Below are 16,558 nucleotides of genomic sequence, written 5' to 3'. Positions count from 1 at the left end.
TTCCACCCTGCCTGCCAGGTAAAGGTGCGCTGGCATGCTTTCACAACTTCTATCTCACAGGTCTTTAGCTCAGTCATCTCTCTCAAGAACCTGACCACTTCCAGCTGTTACTGGTCCATGCATATGTGTCTCCTCTTGAAATATCACCAACTCTGTATGATCAGAACAAAATTTGTTTCTTCTTTAAAGGCCCCTTCCCTGTCTTCCTTCATTTGTAACGAGCATCAGTGGATCTCTGCAGGTTAATGACATCCAGATTGATGAATCTTTTGTGTACTTACATGCCATCTTTTAGATTATCATCTGTGGGAGACAGATCATCTGTAGTTATTTGTCTCAGAGCATAGAGTTGAAAGTGGTTCAGCATTACCTCGGTCAAGATGGACAAGCTGTAGTCCGAGAGCACTTTGATTGCCTCACAGCCAGACAGAAACTGCCTTCGTACATATTAGAAAACGGTGAACTGACAGAGCTGTGTGTGAAGGCCAAAGGAGATGAAGACTGGTCAAGAGATGTGTGCCTGGACCCCAAGGCCTCGGAGTATAGCACTGTCATCCAGGTATGCGAGTATTGACATCTTAACAGAGTCCTGGAAAAGAGGAAGTGGTCTCCGTGTGCACCTCACTTGTTGTAGCCCTTGCTCTGTAATAAAATTGCAGCTGTAATGTCAGAAAGTGAAATCTGAAAAAGCACAGAAAGACTTGGTGAGGGCTTCGGGCAGCCGGCTCCCGTCAGTCCTTCCAGATGCTACTGCAATGCGTCTTGAGAGTCTGATGCTCTGAGGCTGAGGCGCGACTGTGGTCCTCAGCTCCCCACTTGAGGATGTGTTGCTTTTTATTTCTGTCTGAATATTCGCCACCATTTTCATCCACTTAAAAAATGGATCTCTTCGTTCTCCCAGCCCATCTTGCATCCCTTTCTGTGTACAGACACTTCACCTTTATGGAAAGGACTCCCTTTGTCTCATCATAGTCCGTCTATGCCATTAGAAAGTCTGCTTTTGCTTAGGTTGTTTTCTCAGTGGCTTTTTCCTGTAACTGTGAACTTCTTTCATCATCTAAACTGATATTCTGTGACTTATTTTGCTTAATTATCAAGCTGTTTAGAATCTAATGGGGCCTTTCCTGTCTTATGTGCAGGTGCCTACTTCAAACAGTTCCATTATTTATGTGTGGTGCACAGTTTTGACTTTGGAACCCAACTCTCAAGTTCAACAGCGAATGGTGAGTGCTTTCCCAATCCTGAAATATGGTGAACGACTCAGACCTTTCCTCTTCTCAGATAAGGTCAGAGTGACCCAGGGAAGAGATTTATTACAAGTATGTTTCAGCATCAAACAGCTGGAATACTGCAACAAAGCAAATATGAATGTTGTTCTGTCCTTTTACTTTTATAGATCGTGTTCAGCCCTCTTTTTATCATGAGGAGTCATCTTCCAGACCCCATTATCATACATTTGGAGAAAAGAAGCCTGGGTCTGAGCGAAACACAGATTATTCCAGGCAAAGGGCAGGAGAATGTGCTGAAGAATGCAGAGCCCGACCTTGCACACCACCTGACATTTCAAGCGCGGTATGAGCAAAGCGAGTCTCTAAGAAGCTGGGCTGAAAAGTCACCTCAAACTCTTTTTGTTTGCATGGATGCTTATGTCTTTATCTGAGAAGAATGTTACTTTAAAACTGCTCTGCCTCAGCCATGTGCTTAGATAGAATTCGGCCTTTTTCATTAAGCTTATAAATAACCAAGTGGAATCATTAAAAGTGTGATTTAATTTAGATTTTATTGACATGTTACTACAGAGAAGAGATGGCTAGAGATCTTACCCAAGTATGCACAGGTGGGAGGAAGAGGTAGGGCCCACATCATCTCATAAATGTCATAAATCTCTTAACTCCCTACAAAAAGGGGGAGGACTCCCCCACAAAACAGTATGTCAATCTGAGTACATTTATGATTGAATTTTTTTCAGTAAATTGTAGATCACTTGGAATCTGATAATGCTTTTTTCTTTCCATTTCCTAGAGAAGAATATGATCCTTCGGATTGTGCTGTTCCCATATCAACAGCCCTCATTAAGCAGATAACCACTAAGATACAACCTGGAGGCACAGTTAATCAGATGCTTGATGACTTCTATGGGCCAGAAAAGTCCCATGAACCCATTTGGCCTTACAATAAGAAGGATTCTGACAGGTAACGCTCATCATTAATTTTCTACATGTACTTCTAACCATTAAGAAATAACCATTCACAAAATACTAGCTGTGTCACTCAGATTCTCTGCTGCTGTGACAAAATGCCTGAGGAAAACACCTTGCAGGAGGAAAGATTCATTTGTCTCACAGTTTCAGAGGTCTCAGTCCATTATAGTAGGGAGGGCACCACAGAGCAGAGCAGAGCCCGTCATGGCCATCAGAGCACAGAAAGAGAATGTCTTTGCTCTCAGCTTTCTTCCCTCTCAGTCCCAGCCTATTGGATGGTGATGCTCACATTCAGAATTAATCCTCTCTTGAAATAACTTCATCAGCATACCCAGAGGTATTTTGCTGGGAATCTCATATGTATTTCTCAGTCCAGTCAGGCTTATAGCTTGATTAACCATTGTGCCAGATACAGTAAATGCGGTGGAGAAGACCATTTGCAAGCGTCTTCCAGACTCTGATGTCATCAGTTTGGTTTAGCCTTATGAATATCTTTACTCATAAGGTGAAGCTTCATTACATGACAAGCTGCTTTCTTGTGCTTGCAGATGCAGCATTGGGTGAGTGTGGCATGCCAAGGTATTCTGCGGGAGCATTGTGTGTCTGGAATGCTTAGACATGCTTCATAAATTCTGAACTCATCATGTTTCAGTGAGTCACTTGGATGTGTTATTTGGAACAGGAATGAACAGCTGAGTCAGTGGGATAGCCCAATGCGAGTGAAGCTGTCGGTCTGGAAGCCATATGTGAGAACCCTGCTGATAGAACTGCTGCCCTGGGCCCTGCTTATCAATCAGTCCAAGTGGGACCTCTGGCTATTTGAAGGAGAGAAGATTGTTCTACAGGTCCCCGCTGGCAAAATTATTATTCCTCCTAATTTTCAGGTAATATGACTTAAAACTCGCACATTCCTTTTCCTTAATAACTCGATTTTATTCTTAGGTTATTCTTAGGATCTTAACAGGATGAATCACTTATGAAAACTGACCTGGTAGGTGCATACATAAAGGGTATGGAATGTTCTTTGATATTGAAACATTTTTCAGATGTGCTTTTCCTCATCAGCAGTACTACCCATGACTGAATTATCATTACATCTAAAAACACATACTGTTTACATTCTCATTCTCATTGTATACAAGATACTTGACAAGCACAACAGCTGTATTAAACACTAAACACTGAGCCTCTTTTCCTTATCACTGGACTTGTTGTGAAAGTTTACTTGGTGATTATAACACCATAGAATCATTAGTGACACATGGTAGAAAATCCTCACCAGAATCAAAATTCACAGAAAGACACCAGAGAACTAACTTTTTAAAGCTAACCCATTTCAAGAAGAAATACAAATTTATAAGGAAATCTTAAAAAGTATTTTCTAATCGAGAACAATCTCAGAATCTTCTTTTTGAGTTCCAGTTTATAAACATCTTTATTCAATTGTATATTTCCTACTTCTTAGAGCAATCAGATGCCATCACCTTATTGAATTGGAATGTTAGCTCGTATGGACCTAATGTTGCATATTATTCTGATGTCAAATGAAATGGAACCTCTCAGTTTTTAAGTCTTTGGAATTCATGGGGTAGTCACAGCTTGAGTTTGGTTTTTCTCTCTTCCATGAACTTGAATTTCATTGTGAACCAAAAAGGATATTGGAAACCAAAATTAAATACATGTTGTTGTTACAAAAAAAAAAAAAGTACAGGGGACTATTTGTTTGCCTTAATAGACCTATTGTATAATTTTGGTTTAGTTTGGTTTGGTTTGGTTTTTTTGAGACAGGGTTTCTCTGTGTAGCCCTGGCTGTCCTGGAACTTGCTTTGTAAACCAGGCTGGCCTCGAACTCAGGGATCAGCCTGCCTCTGCCTTCCAAATACTGGGACTAAAGGTGCGCACGGCTACACCTGCCTTTGTATAATGTTTTTTTAATCCTGGAATAAAATATGGAAGAATTAAGAACAATAAAATTGAGGCATTATTTTTCCAGGAAGCTTTTCAAATAGGAATTTACTGGGCAAATACAAACACTGTGCACAAATCAGTAGCAATTAAACTGGTCCATAACCTGACCTCTCCGAAGTGGAAAGACAGCGGGAACGGTGAAGTAGTGACGCTGGATGAGGAAGCGTTTGTTGATGCTGAGATCAGACTCGGTGCCTTCCCGGGACATCAGAAGGTAAGGTCTGTATGGCTGTGTTGCAGGGAGATAATCGGCCACTCTCCTAGACTGTGTCCGTGCGTCTGCCTCCCCCTTCAGCCCCTCCTGGTGCCATTTGTCTAAGTCATTTACAGCGTAGATACCTGGTTGCTTCACTTCCTACACTTCTGCTTTACAGTGGATTTTTTTTTCCCTTACTGATGATAAACCTTGGGTTACGTAATTCACCCCCGTAACTGCTCCGTTTCAGAACACTCACTGTCACTTGATTTATGGTATGGGGAGTGGACTTACTCCTGAATATTCACAAACTGCTTCTGACCTCCTCCTTCAGAACAGGAAGTAGGGTATCTAGCACTGTGAGCATTGAGGAAAATGTCAAAGACTGCACAGGAGTGGTCATCTTGCTGGAAAGGGCATCCTGACCAAAATGATAAGACTAATTTGATTCTCTTGTAGAATTAATGCTATAAGAAGGAATTACATTCTTCAACGCATGATTGTAAAACTTTTTTATTGGCTCTTTGAGAGTTTCATACAATGTGAATTTCGATCATATTCACCCTTCTCCCCCGATTCACCCCTACTACCATACCCACCCAACTTTGTGTCCTTTAAAAAAAATTGAGACCAATTTGTGCTGCCCAGATATTATTATTTGATGTGTGGTCTCCCACTGGATCGAGGACAGCTTACAAGGGGTGGAGGGCTGCAGTCTTAGAGAGCACACACACTCTCCGATAGTTCACTGCTGGGGATGGGATTCTGTACCCAGCTCCCAGCTCCATACTGGAATTTGTCCTGGCTTGGCTTGCACAGCTTTGCGTGTACTGTCACAGCTGCTATGAGAGCACATGTGCATCTGCCCTGCAGTGTCTAGATGGCCCCCATTTCTTTGTCTCAGCCACTGCCTCTGGCTCTCACACTCTAATCACACCTTCTTCTGCAATGACCCCGAGTCTTAGGAAGTGATAGAATACATGCATCCCCTGCAGGGTTGAGTATTAGGCAGTCTCTCTGCACCTTGATCATTGTGGAGCTCTGTGTTTGTTAATCAACAAATTCTCTGCAAACAGAGAATACTAGCACGTACTCCAGAAAAAGGTAAAATTGGTACTGTCCTGGGCAAACCTATATATAAGACAACCCTTCAGGAATAGCTGAGGCTAGGTGTAGTGGTACACACCTGTAATCCAGGCACTTGCACAATATAGAGGCCTGGGGATTCAGAAATTGGGGCTAGCTTGGGCAGTAGTTAAAAACTGTCACAAAAGAAACAGCAGTCAAGAAGTCTCTCTCCGTGTGTGTGTGTGTGTGTGTGTGTGTGTGTGTGTGTGTGTGTGTGTGTGTGTATAAACACTGCTGTCTTTCCTTGCTCCCCACAGCTGTGTCAGTTCTGCATCTCCTCCATGGTGCAGCATGGCATACAGATTATCCAGATTGAAGATAAGACTACAGTAATCAACAATACACCGTACCAGATATTTTATAAGCCACAGTTGTCTGTCTCCAACCCCTGTTCTGGAAAGGAGGTAAGCAATCCATAACATGGTTGTTCTCTCTGTTTCTGTCCATTCACTAGAAATAGACTCAACTCTTTTCAGCCCAGGGCAAAGAAAAAATTAACCCTGAATATAGAAATCCTCCCATTTGTGCGGGATTTGAAACCATCGATGGCAAGTTGAAGGTACACAGTGGCAAGTGAACAGAACGCTGGCTGCAGCAGCCCTGGACGGTGCTCAACCAGCCCTCCTCCGCAGCCTCTCCTCAGAGGCGCCAGCATGGTCCTGACGCAGGCTCTTCGTCACTTACTGCACAGTAGTGGCTCCAGAGTGGGATTATGAACATGAAGGCTAGTGCCTGAACTGAGCCATGGCTCGGAGAGCAATGAGCTTTGTGTCCACAGGCAAGCAAATGTGCTCGTGGGCCAGTTTCTTTTGTTAACATCTTACAGTGGCAACGTGTGCAGAAAAGAAATCCGAGAATATCAGGATTTCTAGTGTGATTATTTGTACAATACAACAGCAGCCATAGTTTAAGAAGGTAAAAAGAAAGGCGTTTTAAAACAATGTAGAAGTTTCTTCATGCTGTTAAAACCATCTAGTAGATGATTATTCTTTAGTCTGTGCTCAACATTGTCCCTTTCAGCTCGTAAAAGTTGTTCTCAAATGATCAAGTGATGTAGCACGAATCTTAAACAGTCTTATTAATAAAATCATATCTGAGGCCAGTTATTGGGGTGAAACTGGAAGATCAGAGAGACAGAACAAGCCACAGCTGCCTCACCTGGCCAACTTCTCAGCTGGTCTTGTTTCCTCAGACTGGAAGCTTCTGTGTCCTCATGCCAATGGCTCTCAGCTGAACTGCTGCTCGAAAGCCTGAAGCTTAACCAGCCAAAAGCTTAACAAGCCAAATGCTTCTAGTTCCTGGTCCTCACGCCTTATATACCTTTCTCCTTTCTACCATCACTCCCTGGGATTAAAGGCCTGATTCCTCCCTATGTCCCTTTTCAACAGTGACCCTGCCTCAGGCAGGTAGGATCTTTCTGAGCTATGGAGTCCCTCGCTATTCTGGGAGACTATGGGACAGTAGGGATTTTTTTTTTCAAGTCTAAAATTCAGAGGCTTGAGTCGTTGACTAAGACTAACAGCCTGAGATCATTCTGCAAAGCCCACAGTAGAGAGAACCACAGTGGTTCTCTGACCTGCTTCTGTGTGCGTGTTTGTGTGTGTTGTGTGTGTGTGTGTGTGTGTGTGTGTGTGTGTGTGTGTGTGTGTGTGTGTACAGACACACTAAACAGACAAACAAAAGGTAATAAATATTTATATGAAGAGGCTCTAAAGTTGGAAACTGTAAAACTCCATTTGAAGGCTGGGCTCAGAGCATGTTCCTCCTGCAAGTGAGCCTCACAGCTTGCCGTGAGTCCCCCGTGCCTTTTCCTGAGTCCTGTTGAGGTCTCTTTCTGCAGACTCCTCCTGTCCCACATGACTCCTTCCCCGGTGCATGGCATCTCTTTCCCCAGGCCATGAGGATTTTTGCAGTGCCTAGGGGACTTTGGTACTGGCTCATAGGTCAACCTGACACCATATTGTTTGATTCTGCCTGAGAAGCAGCCGATGCTTCCACAGCCATCACTGTCACGTCAGGGCCTTTGCGTGGAGGCAGGATCACTGGCTCACCATGTCTCCATCTTGGCCACTCTGTGAAATCACAAAGTTATGGTTTCTTAGAATAGATGCTGCTCTGTGCTGCTGGAGTGAGCATGCTCCTCTGTCTTTTCTTTCCAGTATTTTCACGTTCCAGACTGTGCTACCTTCAGCGTTTGTCCAGGTGGAGAACATCCTGCTATGAAATCCAGCTCCCTGCCTTGCTGGGACTTCATGCCTGATGTGGGGCCATCAGTGGACACAGCCGTGCTTCAGAAACAGATACTGCTGGGCTTTTCTCCTGCACCAGGTGCCGACAGCTCTCCGTGCTGGAGCCTGCCAGCTGTCATTAGACGAGAGTTTCCTAGACAGAGTATAGCAGTGCCCTTTGGAGCCCTAAGGGAGAACGGATTCTGCACCAGGTATTTTACAGTGTGCATGCTCTTTGCCTGTCATTGTTGCTGATCATCAGGAGGCCAGGACAGCAGTGCTCCCTCCCATATGTGATCCTAGGTCCCCTTTCATCTTTAATGATTGTAGATATTGGATACAGTCGAACAAAGGTCATGATCACAAACAGGTTGTCTGCTTAGAAGATTTTCCCCTTGTCCCGTATGCTGCAGGGAGATGGGGAACAGTGGTGTACCAGAATGGCAGTGATGTATGGTAATGGAAAAACAAAACAAAACATCCTTCTAAGAGCTCTTACTCTCTGTAAGAAGGAAGGCAAAAGATTGAAGAAAGTACACTCGGCAAGTTTTTCTTTTCCAGTATTTTACTTTTACTTCAAAATGGAATTTTTTACAGAAGACATTTAGAGAGATAATAACATAGATAAACCCAAGCCAAGGAATATGTTGTGCTGTGGCTGTTCCTGCACGCAAGCTGTTCCAATTGCAGATTACCAGTTATGCAAATAACGACCACAGGATTGGGCGGAGGCGTGTACGGTTTGTTCCGACTGCACGTGCAGCTTGTGGTTGTTTCATATCAGGGTCTTTTCTGCAGCTGTCAGGAATAACTTACTGTGGTCCATGCAGCCACACAAGACCCTGTGCTGTGACCTTGTGAGAGGCGCCTTCTTCTCAGGGTTTGAAGTCATACACTGGGATTTAAACCATCCAACTCTTTGGATGTGTGTAGAGATTCGTAGTAACCATTTTAAAGATTGCAGCCTAACTGAAGATCTCCGAAACGGCCGGCCCTGTCCCCTCCACACACACTTTTCCTCTCTCGTGTCACGAAGACCCCATGAACAAATCGTTTTCACTCCTAGTCCCGTGATGATGGTTGCTTTGTATTTGGTTTTAGAGAACATTAAGCATGTTGAGTTCTCTTGAAAGGTATGTGAATTATTTTTAAGTGGAAAGTCAAAATTTTTAACAAAACATGTGGAAATTAGGTTTAAATTTGCTAAGACTCACAGTATAAATTAATCTTCTGTGCAAATATTAAGTAAGTTAAAAGTATGACCCTGTAGTCCTGGCCCCAGCTTCTGTGGCTCAAAAGGAAATTGGAAGCTGGCTTGCCCAGCCCTTCCAAATGAAACTGAAAACAGTTTCCTTGTCTGGGTGAAGACTTCACTCTGAAAGGAAATGTCCTCTCTGTTCTCTGGGCTCCTCATCTTTCCCACCTCAGTCCAGCAGTGGACATTTGGTAGCATGGTGGCTGCATTTTCACCAAATATTAGTGGATACTTCCCATTGTCACTCCAGACAAGGACAGTTTTAGGGGAAGCCTCTCTGCAAATGGGGAAATTTTTGGTGCAGCATTGACCCTTTTTAGTCATCATGAACTAAGAGCTGCATTTGGCAAATTACCTAATTTCTTAATTTGATAATTAGAGCAGTATATCAGAATTTTTCTTTCTATTGAGACATAAATACCATTTGTAATCTGTAGGACGGTGGTTTTCTCTTTATAATAGCAGTTATCTACACCTGTGCAACTACTTAGAAACAAGGACTCCCAGCCTGCTCTGGTGGCCAAATGTACGTCCTGTAAAGTATGGTCATTCTGCGCAAGTTGACAGCACACTGATGGATTTGCCTGCCGTTAAAATGGAAAATAGGACAAACACACAAATTTGCTAGAAATTTCTTTAAAAAAAAAAAAGAGAAGTGGCTGAGTTCTTTCTTTACCAAACTGGTTTGGGGAGGAAGAAAGTGCAGCCCTTGAAGAGTGTGAGGCAATGAGCACAGAGCCAGGGCGACGAGCAGGGCAGCCCACGGCCAGCAGCTGTCTGTCTCGATGACAGTGTCGTGAGGGGTTAATTTAAAGCCATTTTTCACATTTTGAGTATTTTATAATAAATGCATATTACTACTTCTATAAAATTAGTAAACCTACATTTATGTACCCCAACTATTCAGTGGGGGACAGGCTCCTTTTCTGGAAACCATACCCTCTGAGTTAGAAAAGAGGCATTCCAGAGTTTGGAATCTGTGCATTCAAGTAAACACGAACCAGAGAGAAGCCTGTGTGCTCCTGTAAACCGTGCTGTCTCTGGTCTCTCCCAGGGCACTAGCACTGACCTATCAAGAGCACTTTGGAATCACTTATTTAACCATCTCAGAAGACCCGAGTCCTCGAGTAGTTCTCCACAGCAGATGTCCAGTGCCGATTCTCATAAAGGAGAACATAAGAGGTATGCTTCGCAGCCCTGAAGGGAAATGATAGAAGACACAGATTTGGGGAATCTGTGGCCCTATGAAGAATACTTATTAAAGCATCATTCATTCCTTCCAGTGCTTGATGTCCCTAAGTCTTTGTCCTTAAAACAGAGGTCTGCATGCCCCCCCCCTTTTTTTTAACATTTCAGATATTCCAAAGTTTGAGGTTTATTGCAAAAAAATCCCTCCTGAGAGTTCAGTTCATCATGAGCTGTATCACCAGACTATCAGTTACCCAGACTGCAAGACCAAAGACTTACTTCCCAGCCTCCTTCTGAGAGCGGAAGTGACGGAAGAAGGGACAGCGGAGTGGAGTGATGCTGTCGACATGAACAGTCAAGGAACACAGGTCAGTGACTGCTCTTTCTGAACACAGCTTCCTTCTTCCCCTCCTCCCTCCCTCCCTCCCTCCCTCCCTTCCTCCTCCTCTTCCTCCCTCCCTCCTTCCTTCCCTCTCCCTCCTTTCCTTCTTCCCTCCCTCATTCCCTCCTTCCCTCCCTCCTTCCTTCCCTCCTTTCCTCCTTTCATCCCTTTCATCCCTCCTCCTCTCCCTCCCTCCCTCCCCCCTCCCTCCCTCCTTCCTTCTTTCCTCCCATGTGTATTATTTGTGTATGTGTGTGGTGCATGTGAAGGTCAGAGGATAATCTGTGAAAATCAGTTCTCTTCTACCTCAAGATGGGTCCTAGATTTTGAACTCAGATTTCTAAATGCTGAACTTGTTGGGCTGACAAGATGGTCCAGCAGGTAAAGCACTTACTGCCAAGCCTGATGGCTTTAGTTTAATCCCTAAGATGCATGTAGTAGGAAGAGAACCAGTTCCACAGGTTGTCTGTCCTCTCACACACACACACACACACACACACACACGCACGCACGCACGCACGCACGCACGCACGCACGCACAAATATATAAACAAACAAATAAATAAATACATGTCAGAAAATGAAAAATCACAGCTAAACTTGTCTCAGTGTGAGGGCATTTGTATATACATTTTTATAACTTCATCAGGCCCTAGATTCTTAAATACCAGTCACATGAGGGGAACCCATCTCAGATCTAATACATGTCAAAAATACAATACAATTATAGACTTCTTTGTATGGAAGGTTCAGCTGTCCAGGTTTTCAGATGTTTATAGCATTGATTCTAGATTAATTCCATCTTTTGAAAGCATGCCAATTTAAAAATTATGCTAGTAATCTATAAATATGTTTTTAGACTTCAGCAATAAAATATCCTATCTTTTACTCTAAGTGTTCCTGGCATGATTTTTATTGAAATGACACTTGAACATAGCTTTTTTTCCCTGTTGTGCTTAAAATTTAAATACATTTACAATGTTGTACAATCACCAGTTTTCTGTCACTATGACAAAACACCTAAGAAAATCAGCATAAGTTGAAAAGATTGGTTCCGGCTTGTGGTTTCAGAGCTTTTAGTTCCGACCAGTTCTGTTGCTCTTAGGCCAGTGATAAGGCAGGAATATGGCAGAGCAAAGCCTCTCACCGTGGGTGCAGCAAGCAGAGAGGGGAAGCAGAGACCCGACCAGAACAAAATACATCCCTCCGTGGCATGCCTGCAGCAGCCCACTTCATCCAGCTAGGAACCACTTCCTGACCATCTATTTGGCTGTGAACTTGGGATGGCTGACTCCAGAAGGAAGTTAGCTCCCTCCTGGTCCACTAACCTCCATAGCATCACCAGCTGGAGAGCCAGCCTTTAGCACATACACCTTTGGGGCCTTTTGTATCCAAGCCACAGCACTGACTACCTGACTTCAAAGCTTTTCCTCACTCCCAACAGAAACTGTAATCTTCCTCTCCCCTGCCCTGTAGCCTCTAGTCTGCTCTCTGTCTCCATGAATTTGTCTACTCTAAGCATCTCAGATAAGGAGATGATGAAGTATTTGTTCTTAGTGCCTGGTCTATTTCATGGAATAGATGTCTTAAAGGCTTATTTATGTTATAGCATGTATCAGAACATCATTGCTTTTTATGACTGAATAAATTTGTGCTTATACTTTCTTACAGGTCTTTCACATTAGTTATTCTTCACAAAAGGTTGTAAAATATGACCTGTTGTAATGGCCATAAGTATGTGTTAAAAGTATAAAGTGTTTATGAGAATAATAATAGTTAGCATCTGACAGCCACTCTGTGTCTGAGGCTGTGCTGAGCACCCTGACTCTTCTTTAAGCTTTACAGCAGCCAAGCAAGTTATGACTCGCTCTAGATGTGGGAGGGGAGCCCTCCAACAGTAGCATGACCTAAATCCCATGCGTTCAGAAGACCCTAAGAGTGTATCCAGCCCTGCCTAGCTCCAGCATGTGCTGCCTATGCCGGTCCTTATTTGGACGCCCTTGACTTTTCTTTCCTGGTCCTCAGGAACACTCTCCTCTCAGGACCTATAAGAACCCCTTGACAGTCTCCTGCCTCCTTCTTTGGGCCCTCCATGGTCTTGTATAGCATTTGTAATTTTAATTGAACTTCTCTTTTCTTTAAGCATTAAACATCCAGAATCCTCTATGGGATACTTATTCAACTTGAATGAAAAAATATCCAAGACAGTTTTACAATACAAATACAAACCATTGAGGTGTTGTTTCAGTTCCAAAGAAGTCGCCATACTCACTAATTTATTTAATATCAAATTGTACATAGATGTTCTTACTAGGATTTTTGTCTTTTTTTTTATATTTTTATACATGTATATCATATACTCTGATTGTAAAAGAGAGAAAACATACAATTCTTGTCTTCCTGAATTTAGTTTATTTCATTTAATATGATGATATCCAGTTCCATCCATTTTTCTGCAAGTGACATAATTTAGTTCTTTATGTTTGAATAATATACCATTGTGGAGATATATATCGATAGGTATGTAGACAGACAGACAGACAGACAGACAGACAGACAGACAGATAGATAGATCACAGATGATAGATAGGTAGATTTAGATAGATGATGTTTTCTTTATCCATTAATCTGTGGATACCCACCTAATTTGTACTTAAATGATCTCCTATCATATCCTCATACCCCATCCACAGCCTGCAGCCAAGTGCCTGTCATCTTAATCTGAGATCTTAATAAAGGTCAGCTGAGTAAGTTAATGACCCAGTGAACAGATGGAATAAGAAGCAATAGTTACCAAAAGACAGGAGGCCACGAGAGCCTCAGGTGTGACTGTGAGCACAGAGCACCAAAGGAGACAAGGAGGAAAGGGCCAGATGGTGACGGGAAGGTCCTCAGCATGAGCCTGACTACAAGGTCCAGCCCAAAGCCAGGGCAAGGCAATAATGGGAGTTGCAGGCTGGGAGCAAGCAGAAGGCCCGAAGACATAGGAGGTGAGCATGTGTGTGGCCGTAAATGTGAGGCCAGTGTCGGGGCAACTCTTCATGCCCGAAGAGGAGCAAGTGAGAGGATAGTGAAGGAGACAGTGCCCGGAAAGACAAAGCCAAGGAACGAGAGAGTAATTCCACCCGCCAGAGGGGCACCTCCACTTCTCTGCTGGGGAAAGAGGCCGGAGTGGGCACAGGAGTGGGTGGAGCCATGCAGACGGGGGAGCCTGGAAAAGTGAGTGACTGGGTTTTAGTAGACTAGAGTTTATGAAGTAGATAATGAATGGTCTGCTAAGAGAGAGAAAAGAGGGTAGCGGTCTGAGAGGAGCAATAGCTGTGAACACAGATGAAGGGTGGGGAACAGAACAAAGAGTGGGTGAGCAGCCTGTGGAGATGCATTCCCTGAGTCCCTGGGACGGAGCCTTACATTGGCAGTCCTCATCTGAGCTGAAACTCGGCTGCATCTGTGCAGCCTCAGATGGCTACAGTCTCAGTACTTCCCATATAAGTCCTGTCAGTCCCCAAGTGTCCCTGATCCCCACCCCCCCTACCCCCCCACTCCCCCACCCCCGCATCAGCTTGAGCGTTTTTGCAATCTTACTCATGTATGACTAGGGAATTCCTTACCATAGGCATGCTGTCTGCCAAACTGTATTTTGGGAGTTCCCATTTGCTTTAAATTCCTCAGCCTTTTGTACTGGGGGACACTTCAAAGCTCAGAAGAGGTGCTCTTTCCGACACCTTGTCACCCGTGGGGGAGGACCGTGGAGGCTCATGTTCCCGTTCGTCTTTTAGGAGCTGTGTGCCATATCATATGTCCTGCAGACTGGCGCACTTCCTCCTCGGAAAGGAGATGTCTTTCAGACCTCTCACACCTCTTCTCAATAATAACCAGGCATATAAACCCTGGGGAGAGAAGTCGCCGAGTCCTGAGGGGAAGGCAGTTCTTGGTAAGCATTGCCTTGTCCTCCGGGAGCACTCCTCAGCTCGAGGTCCCAGGGACAGGACACGAGGCAAACACTGACCTAAATAAGCAGAACGAAGTCACTCAGAATTTGTGATGGGTCCAGACTTTGTGTTAGTCCTAGCTATATCTCCAGGCTATTTTGTACAGCGGACAGTCTTATGTTTTATAATTTTGAAATGGGGTACATGAAACAACACATACAAATAATTTTATAATCTCACAAAGAAGATTCTTTGGGCACAGAGAATCTCAGTAAACAGTGATGGCCTAAGGAACAAGTTTTAAGTCATTGTTTTGATCTTATCAGCAGAATGGTTTGGACCCTGCCATAGCACATGGGATTTCAGTTCTGGTAGTCAGAACCTTATTTTGGGTAGTTAGTCAATGGTATGTTGAAAAAGCCAAATCAAGATGTGGAGCGCACATAGAAGTTACTGTGTAACTAGCAACTGTGGCCCAGCCTGCTCCATTCAGTACAGGTACTGGGTTATGACACGTGCCAGCCATCAAGCCTGGTGCTACTGGACCCAGGTGTCACAGTCCCTGCTGTCAAGTTCACATGTGAAAGAGTCATTGGTAAGAACAAGCAGTCCGCTCTCATGGTACTGTGGAGAAAGGAGACAGGTGCCCTCAAGGGAAACGGGGCTGGGAGTGTGCCTCTGGGCGAGGACCTGCCTGCCGTCAGCGCCATCAGGGCTGGAAAGGCGTGAACTAGACAGGAGGGTGGGAGAACTGTCTAAGCAGAAAGAACATGTTGGAAGCTCCGGAGCGCAGATTGGAGCATAGTCCTTCTAGGGCACTAAATGCCAACGTGGCTGTGATGCCAGGTAAAGGAAAGGAGAAAACAGAAGGCTCTGGGCATTTAGGATTTGCTAAGACCATGTGTGACCTTGCAGAGACTGGGCTTCATCTTAATATCATTGGAAGTCACTACATCTTTATGCAGACTCATTTTTTTCTATCCTTCTTTGTGCATACATGTGAGTGTGGGTGCATGCGTGTATGGCGTACATGTGAAAGTCAGAGTCCTTACCTTTTACTGTGTTTGAGGTAGTCTTCAGGGACTTTCTCCACCTTCCAACTCGCTGTAGGAACACTGAGAGTCACAGGTGTTCTTAGCATCTAAACTCAAAATCCACACGTTTAGTTTGCAGGCACTTCACCCAGGAAGCCTTGTCCCACTGCCTGTGGGCAGCCATTTCTGAGCCACTAAATGACAAAGGGAAAAAATTGTTTTGTTTTTTGAGACAGGGTTTCTCTGTGTAGCCCTGGCTGTCCTGGAACTCGCTCCATAGACCAGGCTGGTCTCGAACTTACAGAGATCCACCTGCCTCTGCCTCCTGAGTGCTAGGATTAAAGGCATGTGCCACCACCACCTGGCTAAGGAAAAAAATTGAGACAGGGCCTCTCACTGGAACCTGGGGCTCATGAGGCTAGCCAGCTTGGGAGCCCCCGGGAGCTTTTTCTCTCCACCTCCCCATCACTGGGGTTATAAGAACGTGGTACTGCTAACGTGTCCCCAAAGACGGTGTATTCTCCGCTTGAGTAAATAGATAAGTGTAGTTAAGTATAGTGAATCTTAGGCAGCTCCTTTGATCACCACAGGCTCTCAGCCAGTAGCTTTAGAGTTTATTTACTGATGAGAGGCTGCAGGCTCACAGCGTGCAATCAGTTAAGTGACCTAACACTAAACTCCAGCTGGTTGGCACCTGGAGCTACTCAGGAGTTCCCCACTCTGTTCTCCCTCCACCAGGTAGAGGTCACTGACTGGCCTTTGGGGTCTTGACTTGGCTACAGATGCCATCACCTGCAAGTTCACCAAAGCTTCAGTCAGACAAGCTTTCTAATCTCCCCTTTGCCTAGTACAGAGCCCCCTCAGTGGCATCTCATCTCAAAGCATCCGTGTGTCACCCTTGTGGCCTTGCCATTGGAGATGGTGAGGAACCTCGTTCTTACTTCTAGCTGGAAGCTGTCTCAGTAGCATCTGCCCTTTATCTTTGTGGTTCTCTAGGGCAGTGGTTCTCCACCCCCTTTCACAGGGATCACCTCAGATATCACGAT

The 16,558-nt window shown here is 44.4% G+C and overlaps 1 protein-coding gene across 5 annotated transcripts in view; it reads left to right on the top strand.

Moving 5' to 3' along the window:
• Vps13b (vacuolar protein sorting 13 homolog B) overlaps positions 1-16,558 on the top strand; it is a 568,282-nt gene that overhangs the window by 512,920 nt on the left and 38,804 nt on the right. For all 5 annotated transcript variants that reach the window (XM_076555926.1, XM_042264499.2, XM_042264498.2 and 2 more), the window contains 10 exons: positions 296-559; positions 1,140-1,223; positions 1,397-1,572; positions 2,023-2,193; positions 2,884-3,085; positions 4,195-4,383; positions 5,751-5,897; positions 7,653-7,933; positions 10,031-10,158; positions 10,333-10,532. In XM_076555926.1, the coding sequence (XP_076412041.1) occupies positions 296-559; positions 1,140-1,223; positions 1,397-1,572; positions 2,023-2,193; positions 2,884-3,085; positions 4,195-4,383; positions 5,751-5,897; positions 7,653-7,933; positions 10,031-10,158; positions 10,333-10,532 (1,842 nt within the window). The remainder of the gene's footprint in view (positions 1-295; positions 560-1,139; positions 1,224-1,396; positions 1,573-2,022; positions 2,194-2,883; positions 3,086-4,194; positions 4,384-5,750; positions 5,898-7,652; positions 7,934-10,030; positions 10,159-10,332; positions 10,533-16,558) is intronic.

The sequence above is a fragment of the Peromyscus maniculatus genome, chromosome 20, assembly GCF_049852395.1.
Source record: "Peromyscus maniculatus bairdii isolate BWxNUB_F1_BW_parent chromosome 20, HU_Pman_BW_mat_3.1, whole genome shotgun sequence".
NCBI lineage: Eukaryota > Metazoa > Chordata > Mammalia > Rodentia > Cricetidae > Peromyscus > Peromyscus maniculatus.
The sequence above is the reverse complement of the archived record's forward strand: the minus strand, read 5'-3'. Positions and strand labels throughout refer to the sequence as shown.